Source organism: Vitis riparia, chromosome 7, assembly GCF_004353265.1.
Source record: "Vitis riparia cultivar Riparia Gloire de Montpellier isolate 1030 chromosome 7, EGFV_Vit.rip_1.0, whole genome shotgun sequence".
NCBI lineage: Eukaryota > Viridiplantae > Streptophyta > Magnoliopsida > Vitales > Vitaceae > Vitis > Vitis riparia.
In genome coordinates this window covers 26,300,905-26,316,058 of record NC_048437.1, presented here as the reverse complement: position 1 = coordinate 26,316,058, position 15,154 = coordinate 26,300,905, and the positions used below count along the sequence as shown (strand labels likewise).

The following is a 15,154-nucleotide window of genomic DNA, read 5'->3' as shown; positions in this document are numbered from 1 at the left end:
GATCTGAAAGATAGTCAACATTTGCATATCAAAGTTATTGAGATTCTAATCATTTCTTGTAAAATAAACCTGTGTCAATTTTTCCACGAAGATATTGCAGTTTATGTTTGGCTTCATTACAGTGTCCTCAAATTGGTGCAAAACTATATATTGTAAGCAAGCTAACAGAAAATACAATATTTGGTCGTATACAATATGCAAGATACACCAATGCACTATTAACACTGAGATATAATACTTCTAGACCAAATAGTTTTTCATTATCTTCTTTAAAATGGAATGAGTTATTTTTCACTTCATGTAAACAAATTACCATTAGAGAACTTAATAGATGTGATTTATCTCTATGGAAACGTTTCAAGACTTTATTAGTATATGTTAACTTATGGATTAACATTCCATTTGGAACGTGTTTGATTTGTAAACTAAGACATAACTTTGTTTTCCCAAGATCTTTCAGTTCAAAAAATTTCTTCAATAATTTTTTGTTCTTATAAGCTCTTCAAAAGTACTAACAAGATTTAAGTCATCAATATACATGGTAATAATTACAAATTTGATTTTTGATTTCTTAATGAAAACATATAAACATATAGAATTATTAACGTAATCCTTTTTGTTAAGTATTCACCTAGGTAATTGTACCACATACGTCTAAGTTGTTTCAATCCATAGAAGGGTTGTTGTAACTTGATTGAGTATATGTTACAAAGATTTGAAATATTTGATTTTCAGGCAATTTAAATCCTCTGAAGACTTTTATATAAGGATATATAACCACATTAAAGTCTTGCCACAAGTCAAAGTCTCCTATTGATTTTAGCACAGGTTCAATATCTTTTCAAGATTAAAAGTCCATGTAACATAATAGCTTAATGAATTATGACAATATGATAGTATTATGTCATGATTACCATAAGTCATGTACATATGTAACCGTATACACTAGTGCACTCACCATGGGAACTTCATTTTGACGGTCAAGATAAATCATCATTCCAAATAAAAGGTAGTGTATTGTAGTTTATAGTAGATTGCCTAAGTTAATAATCAAATGGTCCTTGAAGAAGCACATATTATGTAATCAACCCATGAAAAGATACAAATACCTCAAAATAATGAGATTTCAATTAGTTATCTACATATTAAAATTTTTTTGGATCAAAGTACTTTTATTATTAATAATAAATTTCCTTTCCAATGGGCTATTTGTAGGGAATTCTGAATCACTTTGTTCCCTATCCAAGGATCAAGTTAGGCTTATGATATTCTTCCTAGGCCTTTGGATCCCATGCAACGAAAGTAAAGATACAAATTTTAAATATACAAATCTAAAAAAGTGTCTTAAAAAACATTACTTTAGATTTAAATGTTCTCAAATCAATTCCTTTTTGATGTAGATACAAATCGAAGTCATCGGAAGGCTCATAGACCCACAATCTTCCACCCAATAACTCTACTTAGATCTTTGGCACTTAAACAATGGGTTGTTTTAGAGGTTTCTAGCTAAAGCTTTCTCATTTTTATCTTAATGGTAGGAGAAGATTGAAAAGTTAGAAATCTTAACCCTTAAGAGGGTATTTATGGTGTTTTCCACTTGACTTAAATGACTTGAACTCACTAAGGACTTCAATAATTAAATTTATCATAAAAAATGGTTTAATTGATTAATTAACTTAATATGGTCAATTAGCTCAATCCAAAGATACCAGTCACTAATCCATTTTTTTTTAGAATCAAACACAAATTTAGATATAAATATAAATTTAAAACTTATCAAAATACAATGCAAAATCAAATTAGGAAATAGAAAACATTTTTTTCCTAATTTCTTGTATTAGTTATTCTCTAATTTGATGAAGTCTAAAATTATCTTGAAATAAATAAATATAAAAAAATAAGTTACATCTAATTAAAAAATAAACAAAATTATCAACTAAATAAAATACCCTAACAAAATGACTTAAAAGTGAGTTTTAAATACCTTGTGAGAAAAAGGTTTATGAGACTCTAGAACGTTTTGCCTGTTATTTTCACCCTTACAACTCATTGGTCACATCACACATGGTAAAAGTTTAGGGGAATATAAAGCAAAAATAAAAAATAAAAAAAATGAAAAATGAAAAAGGAATTGCATAGCCCGAGGAATTATGGTATGCGGGCTGATGGCTTGAGAACTCATTGAGCAAGGTAAGCCCACTATACTATTTGAGTTGGGCCTAAATTTGTCGGCCCATTCTTATATGGGCTCAAACCTTTATATCATTTTTAAAAATGAGTTTTATTTTTCTATTTTTAAAAACAATTATCAAACATCATCTTATTATTCAAGATTTTAGTTTTTAGTTTGAAATAATTAATTAAAAGCTATAATAATATCTCATATTTGTAAATCTAATCTCAATTTTGTCTTGAAAAGTAACATATTTTTGACATAAATGCCCCTCAACATATTTATTATTTACAAATATGTTTTAAAAGAAAATTTTATTTTTACAAAATAAATAAGGTCATTTTTGTTAAAAATGAATATTTTTTTTAGGATTGGGGATGATTTCATCCCTTTTAATCAAATAACTCTTAGTTTTGGTAGAGCATGCACGGGCAATCAATTGGCCACTTTAATTAAGTTCAATTTAATTTATGATTGTTTGTTTAGTTTAGGGATTAATTTATGATAATATAAAATTAATTTGGTGTTTAATTTAAAGCTAAAAGCTAATTAAAAGTTAATCCAAATCATTCACCTTTAATTAGCTCGGGCATTTTGTCAAAATTTTTAGCTTAAAACTGCCGCTAACTCCATTAAATTAACGTGGGGAAAGTTCGCGTAATTCTTCCCAGAATCAATGAGATTAAAAAGGAATGAAGGTAACTCAATTTGAATTAATCTCTGAGTTTCTCTCGCCAAAACATGCCCAACAAGAAAATAAGAAAGCAGATTTCAAATGAAGCTTAATTTTAAAAATTCCTCCATGTATATGTATATGTATATATCCTTTCTGCATAAGCAGTTGTGTTGCATACAACAAAGAAGAAAGCAGTTGAAAATGATGATAAACAACACAACAATGGCTGACTCCCCATAGTTGATTCTATCAAGGAAGCAAAGCAGCAATGGCCAGGCAGTTGCTGGCCATGTGAGAGAGGTTCGTGTCTATTTCCTTGAAGGGTGAATCGAGCTCATTCATCTCAGCGAAACCGTCATCACAAGTCTGAAAATCTGATATAGCCCCACTAAGCATGCTGTTCATCAACCCAATATCGCCGCTGGAAATCGCGTTGGCTGCGATGTTGAAGTTATCGATGGCGTCGCTGTAGTTCTCCTGGCAGTCTGCGATGTAGGCCTTGGTAATGGACGATGTGAAGGGGTCGGAGGATAGGCGCATGGCTTTTGCTAGAGCGGCTTCGGTGTAGTTCACGGATGCCTTTATCGCCATCTCCAGGACTGCAGCCGGGTTGTTCGAGCTGGCTAGAAATGGAGCAAGGGAGGACATGCAGAGAGAAGGATAGTCGGTTTTCTCACATATTGCCTTGATGGCAGGGTCGAATGGGGTCGAATGGGAAGCAACGGGCCGCCGGGGAGGGGAAGAGACATGTGGTGGTGATCGGATTGAGGGAAGCCGGGCTGGGGAATGAGCCTGATGGGTGGTGTTTTTGGGGACGCAAATGGCTTCTGCAGAGAAGGAGAAGAGAAGAGAGGAGATGGAGATGATGAGTAGAAGGTGTTTGGTTTGCTCCATCGTCTCTTCTCTTGGAGGATGGAGGCAAAGGCAATGGGAGAACTCGAGAGATTTGAGAGGTGAAGGGTGGGGGTTTTTAGTATGGTGTGGGAATGGTTATCCATGAAAATAGGGTTGTTGTACAAACTACACCAATGTTTTTGGGAAAAATGATTTGTCAAAAAAAACAATTTGATCCTCTTTGTTACCTCAACAACCCATCACTATATACATCGGAAAACTGACCTTGTAAGTAATAATTTTCAGTCATTTTATGGGTTCACAGCTTCCCATTTTGGGCCAAGTCTGCAGAAGAATATGCAAGAATAAACCAGCTATTTTGTAAACAATTAACCTTGAAAGATATCAATTGTAATCAAATCCCAATGTAATTAAAGACTTGCATTAGATAATTTCAAACAATTTCACTCATTTGCAAATGCTCACATTTTCTGTGAAGGAATTAAGCAAAAAAGAAAAAGAAAATGTGAAATAGGAAGATGAAGGAAAGAAATCAAGTGGAAAACCTTAAAAAACCAATTCAATAAAACAAAGCTACAGTACATATATACAGAGAATCATCCACAGTTGAGAATGGCCACTGCCTAGGGAAAACTGAACAGTGGTTCTCCACAGCAGATTTCAGGAAAAATAAAAAAGAAAAGAAAAGAACACCCATTTCATCCCCCACCAATGATGATGGTACAGCTTTGACCATTTCAAGAATTCTAAGCCAAACTTCCCCCACTTCAACTGGCAAAACAGCTCACATTATTTTACAGGGTGATCAAACTTCAGATCAGATGAGGACAACTTCTGGTGGAGAAATGCTTATCGTCCTTCATGAAGATCTTCAGAGAAAACTGCCGTCCGAGAGATATTGTCATTATCAAATGCACTAAGACCAGAGTAAGGGCCAGAAGAGAAAATTGATGATGTCCCATCTGATTCAAAGGTGGTAGATGACTGCCTCAGGTTCGGCCTCGCATTGGAGGAAGTTAGCATGGAATCCTGATATTCCATTACACGCTGTACCATTTTCAGTGACTGCACCACTTCTCCCATTGTGGGCCGTTGGTTTGCTTCAGGTGCAACACAAGCTGCTGCAATTGTGCAAACTCGTACAAAATCTTCCTTTGGATACTTTCCAGCAAGCCTTTCATCAGCTAGCTCTTCAAGCCGATCCTTGTCTCTAAGAATTGGTCTGGCCTGAAAGCAAGACAGTCCAGTTGTCTAACTATTTTGCCCAGAATGTACGTTTTCATTGGAAAGAAATGCTTGGGTAATTTATTAGAAAGAAAAGCACAAGGAACCATGAATGGTAAAGATCAAATAAATTAGAAATATTACTAACCCAAGTAACAAGGTTCTCCTGTCCAGATGGTTGTGACATCTCCACAGGCCTTCTCCCTGTCAACAACTCAAGGAGGACAACTCCATAGCTGTAAACATCACTTTTTACTAGTAGATGTCCAGTCATAGCATACTCAGGGGCTACATACCTGTAAACCAATTTAGTAACATTACTACACATTTAAACTAGGTAATACTAAGTTAAGGACAAAAGATGAGAGAGTATGACAAACCCAAATGTGCCCATCACACGAGTAGACAGGTAATTTGCCCTGCCTTCAGGTGCCTTTTTGGCTAGGCCAAAATCAGCAACCTTGGCATGAAAGTTGTTCTCGAGCAATATATTTGATGCCTTGAAATCTCTGTGGATAACACAGGGTTGTGAATCCTCATGCAGGTATGCAAGCCCTCTGGCAGCATCAAGAGCAATCTTCATTCGGGTGTCCCAATCCAAAGGACAGTTGACTCCCAGAGGGCCTGGAGCAGAACAGGACCATTGTCAATACTATGTATTGAAAATCTCCCAAAAGTACAGAGTTTTATATTTTTTTTCCTAGATACACAATCTATACTACGGACAATGGAAAGAGAGATAAATATATGAGGATTTCATTAAATCTGTGGTTCAAGAAAGCAAACTACCATGGAGCCAGGCCTCTAAGCTTCCATTTGGGACAAGCTCATAACAAAGGAGATTTTGTGAAGAGTCACGATTGCTATAGTAACCCACAAGTTTCACAAGATTACGGTGATGCAACCTGCTAAGCATCTCAACCTCAACCAAAAACTCTTTATCCCCTTGTTGCCCTCCACTAGTAAGCCTCTTAATTGCCACAGCTGTACCATCACTTAAGACACCCTTGAAAACTCTGCCAAACCCACCCTCACCAAGTATGCTAGCAGGCTCAAAATTGTTCGTTGCCTCCTTAAGTTCTTCATATGCAAGAAACCGTGTACTTGTTGGATGAGGAAGAGATCCTACAACTGGAACTGGATCTGCAGTCCTTGGCTTTACTGCAAAAAAAAAGAATAAAACATAAGCAACCCAAACATTTTTGGTGAAAAACTATATTTATGTAACAGACATGCAGTATCAATTGGAATCAATTCATTTCAGGTCTAGTTCTGGTGTCTCATGCATTCCTCATTTATCACAGGCCTAATGTCTCTTCTTCAGCTGAGAAAGTGGTTTTAGTCCTAAAGTTTCCATGTACTACATGTAGCATCCTCTGCATTATTCATGTTGCATTTAGTGTGCAACATTCAGATTGCAGCATTTGTTCAAGGAAACACTGCACTTTGTTGCAGCAATCTCCAGCCAATCGAGTTATCACAGAAACTTTCTGACACAAGTAGAAAAATAACTTTAATCCCACCAAGTTCCTAAGCTGACAATACACCCACTTGGGTATTGCTAAAAACTGCACCGTGCATATGGATGAATGATTGCAGTTGTCAAAAGAAAGAAAAGAGTTACAAAGACCAGCAAACTCAGGAAGATCAAATTAGCACAATTGGTTTCTGTGAAACTTGGTCAAATGTATCCAAACCAACTTTCGATAATTGGTTTGCACACAGAAAAGACAATTCCATCCTGTTTTCTGTAGAACTTTAGATGCAAAAGCATCCTTTATTGAAACTACCATGAAATTGGGAATGGGAAATAAGAAAAAGATTTAAACATTGTCAGTTCTTGAAATCTGAAGAATGATGCTGTACATAATATGGAAATAATTTTTGATAGGTATACGCTAACATGGAAATATGGTATAGATTCATTTCAAATGGAATGAATAACAATCCCTCTTTTTTTGAATTGTTGGGTGTTCTTAATGGAGACTAGCCTCCCCATTGTGGGTCTTGTTTCTCCTTTCTGCAGTCTGGTTGGGTTTTGTTTGTATACCACCTGTATACATAGGGTGCGCCCCCTGTTTTTAGGCGTTTATTAATTCAATCTGCCTTTGTCTATAAAAAAAAAAATAACAAATTTTGTGCATTCAAAACATGATAAATAACAGATGCCCCACAAGGCATAAGTTTATGAGAAATAACAGATGGATAGTACAAGACAAGACCCCTGTTCTTCCAGGCAGCTTTACATCCCAGATAACCATTTGAGATTTGAAGCTACAAGCTCAGTTCTAGGTTAATTAAGTTCTATTACTAATCATTTTAGATTTTAATTATTTAAAATAGAAGTTTCTTTTCAGAATATGCAACCTTTTGCCACTGTAATCCCATAGGTGTTACTAAATAGAGGTAGACATTCTGGTCTATACTTGTAGTTCATTGTTACAGGCACATTTAGTAAAAATTATCAAACATCTAAAACCAGGAACAAGGTTGATAGACAATGTATGGAACCAAAAATTTGATTGCAAATACATACCATTTTCTTCTGGAGATGGTTTTGTCTTCTTACGACAGGATGCACATAAAGAAACCATAATCACAGATATAATGGCAACAGTTAAGATGCCAGCAATGATACCAAGAATAAGAACCAAATTTGGGTGTTTCCTTTTGTTTGAATCGACATGTGAGGTAGAAGCTGAGTACTGATTAGCAGGTGCTTCCATGGGTGAGGTAGCAACAAGAGGAGCTGTATATCAGACGCAAAGCTACGTAAATATACATTCAACAGAATTGACTTCTATAAAACAATCCTTGACATTAGGAATGCAAATATATTCCAATGCAGAGAAGAGCTCATTCCATCAGTCTTAATCTATGAATTGCTACCATAGAAAGTAATTGACAATCACCAACATTAACCACTAGCCTGAATTATTTCTAGCTTTCTAATTCCAAAAAAAAAACCATGCCATTTAAAACATGTACAGTGAAATCTTAACAGCATAAGAGTACAGGTCAGAATTACCTGGAGAGGGCACTGGGGGATTAAACCAGGTTACATTAAGAAGTTTGTAATCACCCACACCTACTGATGTAGGGTCTAGATGAACCATATGTGCAGCAAGTGAAGAGTTTATTTTAGATGCATCGCTTGCAGAGAAACTGATCCCTGTATGTGGAATAATATCCATTGAAATATTTAGCCTTGATAAGCTGAGCAGGTAGAAATTTATCAGCTCAATTTGAGAAACTCGTAAACCAAGCTGGGTGGCTAGTTCTTCTAGAAAAAGTTTCCAATTTGGGTTCTGTGAGACATTCAAAAGGACAAGGTCGACCTTTATAGGATACACACAATGGCAACCATGGCTCCCCTGTTTCAGCACCATGTCTGGTTCACAACAATCTGGCAGAATGAGATATAAATGCAATGTTAATGTCAGATTGGGACCTGGTAAAATTTAGATAATACAGATTTAATTTCTTAAGAGTTCAGTAGGAGGTTGTTTTATGATGCATTCGATGATTAAATTATAGAATGGATAATGTATTAGTAGACAGTAGTATGCTCCCTTTTCTTTTCCATGGCGAGCAAATTACTAAACAAGTGCTAAAACTGTAAAAGCAATATTGATAGAAAATAAGTCTTACTGGAGTCCGAAGGAGACAGTGGTGGCTGAGCTAAACCCACAGGAATGGGGCCAGCATTGGACTGCATAGGAGAAATATCTTCCAAACGAGGAGGTACAAGGCCAGTACCAGGAGATGCCAATCCACCCCTCTTCATTGATGGTTTTGACAAGCGTGAACTTGTAGGAGGGTGAGCAGAAGTCACAAGTGGACCATAATCAGGAGGTTGGGACGGTGCTAGCACTCGTTTTGGCACATGGCTTGGCATTGGATGTTTCCGCTTTCGTCTATGGTATAGCGGCAAATTAGATGGCAAGGGCAGATCTGGAAGAGCAGGTGTAGCTAATGGCGCACTAGTTGGAGACACCAATGGTGCTTCCAGTTGATTATCAGGTAAATCAGCATGGGCCATGGATATCATATAACATAATATAAGTAACCAGCTCAGAAACAACCATTCTGCCTTTCTCAAAATTCCTGCAATCCAAATGTCATATGAAAAGTTCATCTACAAAGAACAAAGAAACCATACCACAACCATGACAACCTAAGCACTAAGACTATAAAGCATGTATAACTTAATAGTTCCAAAAAAAAGAAAGAAATTGTATGTTTGAATTACTTATAAAATCTTTGCATCTACAGGATTAAACATGTGCACAATCATTTCTTTCCTTATGCTTCTTGCCAACCAAATGAAGACTTAGGTATACATAGGATCAACAGCCTTCAAAATTAATAACCCTAACACAAGCAACTCAAAATTCTATTACAAATTATCAACCTACTGCCCTGCATTTCACAGATTTACTTACACCTTTCAGTTGCCAAGAAGACTGAGAAATAATAAGAAAGTAAATTTTGAATCACATTAAGGAAAACACCCTTTTTTTAATGAAATAAAAACCTCATACTTGATGTACTTTGGATCCCTAAAGTGAAAATTCTACCTCAGCCCAGCCTATATTCATATTTGGCTTAGCTCATTTAAGGCTTTACTTTGTTTAATCGGAAAACAATAGAAAATCTAAGATCCGTGCTTTGATTTACATGTCTTCTCCATCTTTTCTCAGTAACCAGACAAAAGCTTTTAAATGAACAGAAAAAAACACCAGAACTATACTAAATATTTGTACTACACCCAGTTTTGCGAGGTTGTAGCTTTTTAGGGTCCCAAAAACAGCGAAAAATGTAAGATTCAGAATTTTATTTCCTTTCTTTTCCTACATTTTCTCAGCAACCAACCGGAGCACCAACAAAAACTCCAATACCATAAAAAACCGCAACCAAACTACGGGTGAATTACAATTAACATTATAATTACCGGCGATGCTAGAAGCTGCTAATAAATCTGCGCACTCCGACATCACCGACAACCGATTACCGCTTCAGATCTGTGAGATTCAAACAAACCAAGGGCGCAGATCGCACTGTAAAACAGCACAAAACCTAACTACAAATCACTATGAGCAGAAGCAATATGCAACAGTGACTGAACGAGGATCGAAGGGCGGCGATGTCGCGATAAATATAGGAAGTCGGAATGGATGGCTCAGCGTCGGAACGGCCATGAACGAGTCGAATCGGAGAGTAAGAGCTCTGAGAAAACGATTCAAGAGAGAAGAGAGAGAAAAAGGTTCGTAACTGCTGGTGGAGATGTCGTTGGCTTCACTCTGTTATCAGTTCAGGAGCGTTGGTTTTTGTTTTTTTTTTTTTTTGGAAAATGGATTTTTTGTTTTCGGCGTTTTCGCTTTCTGCGAGTGGAAGTAGAAGCCGAGGCTTTTATACCTGGTTCTAACGTGCGCTTTTAACGGAAAAGTACAAGGTAACGGTAAAAAACGATCGACGTCACCGTTTAGGTGTCGGACGGAGGCGAGTCTGTTTTCTGCGCTGTGGGCCCACGGTTATCCCTCGACCGTAAAGTTCAGCCGTTGATATTATCTACCACTTGTTATCTGATTCATGCATTTATCCAACGGTTGTGACGTGTCCACGTGTCGAGAGATCAATAGCTTCATGAGATATTGACGAAAGAGGCGACACGGCGGAGCTCGTCCTAAAGGACATGAAATTAAAGAAAAGTATTTGATAAGGAAGGAAAGTAATCAACAAAAAAATTGCCTTTGTACACACTCCCTGGAGTGGCAATAGCATTATACTTTCATATTTTTGATAACTAAGCACGGACCAGGATTGGAAGCGGAATTGGAATTGTACTACTCAAAAGGAAAAGAAATTCCTCACTGACCAAACGACGTCGTTTTAGCATGGTGAAAATGTAATAATCAATATCCGATGAACTGCTTCAACCGTTGCGTTGCCAACATCAATACTCTTTTTCACCCAAGTGGTGAAGATAAGGATAAAAGGATTAAAAAAAAGACTTCCTCTAAAATGCCTCTAATGCCCTCTAATAATCATTTTACCAAAAAATCATAAAATATTTTGTGAAAGGATCACAGGCATAACTGGAATTGAGTTGTAAATAAGCAGCCATGATAGAAAGAAAATATATGAAGAAAATTTTCATAGACCAAAGTGGACTCACTGCAGAGCCTGAATCCCAGCTTTCTCATTGAACCTGCAAGAAGGAGAAAAAGAAAAGAAAAAAATTAAATCAAGGATGGTGTTAATATTGGAGTCAGTTGAGGAGAATGCTTATGGCTTAAGTCACTACCATATCATCAATACTAAGCAAGCTGAGCTTTATTTATGAGCACCTAACAGTGCAACGCTAGAATTCAATAGGAAAATATTTAGAGAGAATAATTTTAGAAAAGATTATGCATGTCAATCACATGCCATGAGATTATGCATGGTTGGACTCCCATGTTTTGATGGTAGTCCAACCATGTTGCCAAGAAAGCAAGACCTCAATCAACTGATGGAGACGCTTGGCAATGCTGGTAAACCAGTCATGTCCATTGACAAAATATGTGCAGAAGATCACGTAATTGCACCATTCGCACAGGATAGCATTGCCTCCTTAGTTGCATAAAATACCAAGTGAAGCCCCCAACCACCCTATATTGATGATCCATGATAATTTCCTTGGGTTTTTGCCTACCAAATTGTCATTTTCTCAACACCCCTCTACTTCAAAGATTGATTAATAATTTGCATCTAAATTACAATTTAGAAGTCTCTTTCAATGGGTTAAACTAACAAATTAAGACTTTGCATATAGTTTCAAACTATTCTATTGATTCTAATAAGTTATTATATTGTGATTTGGACTTCTCTTTTTCTGCCAGGTACACAATAGGATGGTAGATTAAAATCTAAACTAGCAAAAGCACGTGCTTTGCACATCTATCAAATTAAATAATACTACTGTGCTAATTTGAGCTTATTAGAAGATACATATAATACATTTTTCTATGGTTGGTGATCAGTGTTATAGGTTGGTTACAAGTAATGATCATCTGATGGAACCCTGTTTTGGCATTAAACAGCAAAGGCTTGTATACACATGCAATTTGATTTTATTACGATAAAAAATCTAGTAATTAATGACAAAAATAATTTATTAATTATAGACCAATAAGGCATTAAATTTTAGTATGTCTCCTTAACTTTTACATTCAAACAAGGTAAAAAAACAAAGTATGCAGTGTAGTGATGTGTACATTGTGAGACGTATGCTGGTTTAAACAAGTGCATGAGTGTTTGATCTGGGAGTAATCCCATAATTCAGTGTTTTGCATGAGACTGAGATCAAGTGATGACACAGTTAACAATGTGGGACCCATACTACTAACCCTTGGAAAATAGCTAATAGCAATGCTCAATGAAAGTAAACTAAGGCGGTGTTTGTTTTTTTACTTAATTCTAAATGGAACCTTAATGCTTAATTGTGTTAAATATTAGGTTATTTGTTTTTGTAGTATTTTATTTCTATTAAGTATTAACAAGTAAAGAAAAACCAATATATTATTTTTTTCTATTTAGAAAAAGCTACATATTTTGACTTTTTCTATTTAGTAAAAAGTTTATAATAAGTTATGAAAAAGTAAAAAAACAAACAACCTAAATTCTGAAAACAAATTACTTTCAGTAAAAAGCCAAAAAAACAAACACCACCTAAGTGTAGTATGGTTTTCTAAATATTAATGCAAGATGAATGTTAAATTTTCCACCTGATAAGGGATTTCAGTTAAATTTCATCAAAAGCTTCAGGGGTAACATAAGCATAAAGGAATCTAACCATCTTCCCTTCCCTCTGTTGTCATGATTCTGATTAAGTTTATTTATGCCCTTCATGTGCTACTGCCTGTAATGTTACTGGCATCATGGATGAGCTCTGGCCCTCACAGTTAAACATTGTATCTGTAACCCGTTCATTCTCAAGCTAAGATGTTTGCATCACTTGCTCTTCCTGAATTGAACAAAAAAAATCGATAAATAAGAAATTGCTTAAGAAGATAGATCTGTAACAAAGAAGTCAATATTGGCAAGCTATCGAAAGTAGTGCCATTCTAAGACACATGATAAGGATATAGTATGGAGTTTAGCTAAATTTGATAAGCAGTGAATAGGCATTGCTCTGTTTTCCTTGCAAGTCACTAAAATTACCAGGCAGGATTATCACTTACCAAGCCAGTAAACCTTTCTATACACATTATGGTGCATGCACAGAAAATACCCTTATAGGAAGCTTAATTCCTTTTCCCATAATGTGATTCACTTCAGAACTAAGGAAACTGACCTAGCTATTCACATCTTGATTTTGAATTTAGTTTTTATATTTCCAAAACATATTCAATTCTTTCAATTTGACCCATGGTGGACTGGGTAATTGCTTCATTCCACTTCCCAACATAGCCATTCGCTTCAGATTTTATACTGAGGATAAATTCCGGCTTGAAGAAGGTAATGCGGTGCATTAGTACACTCCTCAACACCTATACACAAGGATAAATCCTACTGGATTTGGACACAATTTAGAAATATTATTTTACCCAAAACTGGTTTATGAAACTTGGGAAACCTTAGAAACTGGTGATTCTGGTCAATCCAATTTCGAGCACCATTTAAGGCAGCTTGAGCTGTGGGAGGGCTTGAATAAATAGTGTAAATAACAAGAAAGCACGTAGAGTCCTAAACCAAGATGAATGAAAAAAATAAAATTGTCACAGGAAAGAACAATCGATAATTTCCCCAATCTTGTACCGTCTAGCTCTACTGGATATACATTTATTAAATAATTCTATTAATAAGGATGTTACAAGGAAATTGACCTAACCATTCACTTCTGCACAAGATATTCAATTTGACCTTAAGGTGGACTGGATGATTCTTTCATTTCACTACCCAATAGGGCGATTTGCTTTAACTTTTCTACTCCATGGGGATGAATTCCAGCTTGAAGAAAGTAATGGTATGCCTATTTAAGGCAAAGTCAAGAGGACACAAATGGACTTTCCTACTACTCTAAGAGTTGTCATTTTTCTAAGAATTATATCATATGGAAAGTGTATTATCTGTTGATTATATGAAACCTTGAAGTAATTGTTCGCCCAACTTGAAATCACAATCTCAAAATTCACATGTAACTGATAGAATGCAACAAATTCCATCTTAAAAGGCATAGTCAATGGCTTGATCTCTTTTTTGATGGATAAATAATGATTCTATTAACAGCACCTAACAAAAGGGCGTACACAAGCATACATGCAATAGGAAAAGTCTAGAATCAATATATAGCGGCCATACATGGAAATCTAAACGGGATTTAAAACCCAAGTAATTAGTTGCAGTACATGTCTACTGGCCATACATGTAAACAAATTGAACAAAACAAAGCATACGTGGTTGTGTACCTCATAGTAGAAACTCCATCAAAATTCCAAAACCCATTATAAACAACAATGAGAAATGCTAGAACTCTGCCACAGATCCATGTTTTTAAATTTGATTCTCTCAATCAAACCTAGAATAAAAATCTCTAAATAGTAATAATGATAATAATAATAATAAATAGAAAAAATTGTGACCCCTTAACAAAAGCAACCAATCACCATAAGAACCAATAAACTGGAAAAAGCAGGAATTGAAAAATGCATATAAATATAGGCAATCAAATACAGCAAGTTCCGAAATGATACTCATTGGGTTCAATTAGGGTTATCAATTGAAACATTGGGTTAGATTTGGACACAAATCTAATCCTAATTCTCAGATATTGTCGAGTTTTCCAGCTATGATGCAAATCCATGTAGATTTTTCTATGTTCGAGCTCATTGCTGGAGCCATTGCCCGATTCCTAGGGTTTAATGTTCGTTATGATTTCAAAAGACACCATCGACATTGCTGGAGTGGGTCTATAAACAGCACAAACATGCAACCAAAAACGCTGCGTTTTGCTCAAAGAAAAAAACTGGAGTGGAAGGAAAAGCAGTAGTGAGATTGAAAATGCGAACATAAACGGATGGAATGAGAGAAGTATGGAAGAGTTGGAAAACGGAGAATCTCAGAAGATACCTGCTTGAGGTTTTGTCTGAAGTGTGAGGCACTAGGGAACGAAACGGAGGAGATGTAAAGGGTTTGGAGAAGTTAAATTTATGTTCATAAAGGTTTTGTAAATGGAAAAGTAC

General features: G+C 35.8%; 2 protein-coding genes across 3 annotated transcripts; both read right to left on the bottom strand.

Moving 5' to 3' along the window:
- Positions 1–2,925: 2,925 nt before the first annotated feature.
- On the bottom strand, positions 2,926–3,770 carry LOC117919306 (pectinesterase inhibitor-like). The gene has a single exon (XM_034836458.1). It carries the CDS (start codon positions 3,741–3,743, stop codon positions 3,099–3,101), a length of 645 nt encoding a protein of 214 aa, XP_034692349.1. The 5' UTR covers positions 3,744–3,770; the 3' UTR covers positions 2,926–3,098.
- A 453-nt stretch (positions 3,771–4,223) lies between these two features.
- Positions 4,224–15,132, bottom strand: LOC117918435 (proline-rich receptor-like protein kinase PERK15). Of its 2 annotated transcripts, XM_034835096.1 has the most exons (10): positions 15,042–15,132; positions 12,766–12,936; positions 11,107–11,139; positions 8,580–9,035; positions 7,957–8,334; positions 7,465–7,677; positions 5,718–6,089; positions 5,309–5,552; positions 5,077–5,224; positions 4,224–4,931 (listed from the first exon to the last, which is right to left on the bottom strand). In XM_034835096.1, exons 2-10 carry the CDS (start codon positions 12,788–12,790, stop codon positions 4,554–4,556), a joined length of 2,247 nt encoding a protein of 748 aa, XP_034690987.1. In that variant the 5' UTR covers positions 12,791–12,936; positions 15,042–15,132; the 3' UTR covers positions 4,224–4,553. The 2 variants fall into 2 exon arrangements, with proteins under 2 accessions (XP_034690987.1, XP_034690988.1); XM_034835097.1 differs by lacking the exons at positions 12,766–12,936; positions 15,042–15,132 and adding an exon at positions 9,883–10,614 and having other exon boundaries at positions 11,107–11,122.
- Positions 15,133–15,154: the final 22 nt, after the last annotated feature.